The following is a 341-nucleotide window of genomic DNA, read 5'->3' on the forward strand; positions in this document are numbered from 1 at the left end:
GTAAGGATGGTGGTGGTGATTGTGTGGTTGTATTGATTATAGTGATATGGCGTTTAAGAATATATAGGGAACCTTGATATATTTGAATACTTTGATATTCATTTATATTTATGTATCCATACTGATAAATACGTATATAATACAAAAAGTAAATTATGATTTTTTCGCTTCATAAACCCACGTACAATGTCCATCTCGCAGGTTCAACAACATCGGCTTGTACGTCGCCATGTTCTTGGAGATTCTGAACACACTGCTGAAGGTGTTCTTCGTGTTCTCCGTTCTCATCGTGGCGTTCAGTCTCGCGTTCTTCATCCTCATGTCTCACGTATGTAGATGGA

The 341-nt window shown here is 37.8% G+C and overlaps 1 protein-coding gene across 1 annotated transcript in view; it reads left to right on the forward strand.

Annotated features, from left to right (window-relative positions):
* Positions 1-341, forward strand: part of LOC119592804 (transient receptor potential cation channel subfamily A member 1-like) — a 33,214-nt gene that overhangs the window by 29,276 nt on the left and 3,597 nt on the right. The window contains exon 16 of the mRNA XM_037941712.1: positions 202-328. Coding sequence (XP_037797640.1) covers positions 202-328 — 127 coding nt within the window. The remainder of the gene's footprint in view (positions 1-201; positions 329-341) is intronic.

This window comes from Penaeus monodon, chromosome 31 (genome assembly GCF_015228065.2).
Source record: "Penaeus monodon isolate SGIC_2016 chromosome 31, NSTDA_Pmon_1, whole genome shotgun sequence".
NCBI lineage: Eukaryota > Metazoa > Arthropoda > Malacostraca > Decapoda > Penaeidae > Penaeus > Penaeus monodon.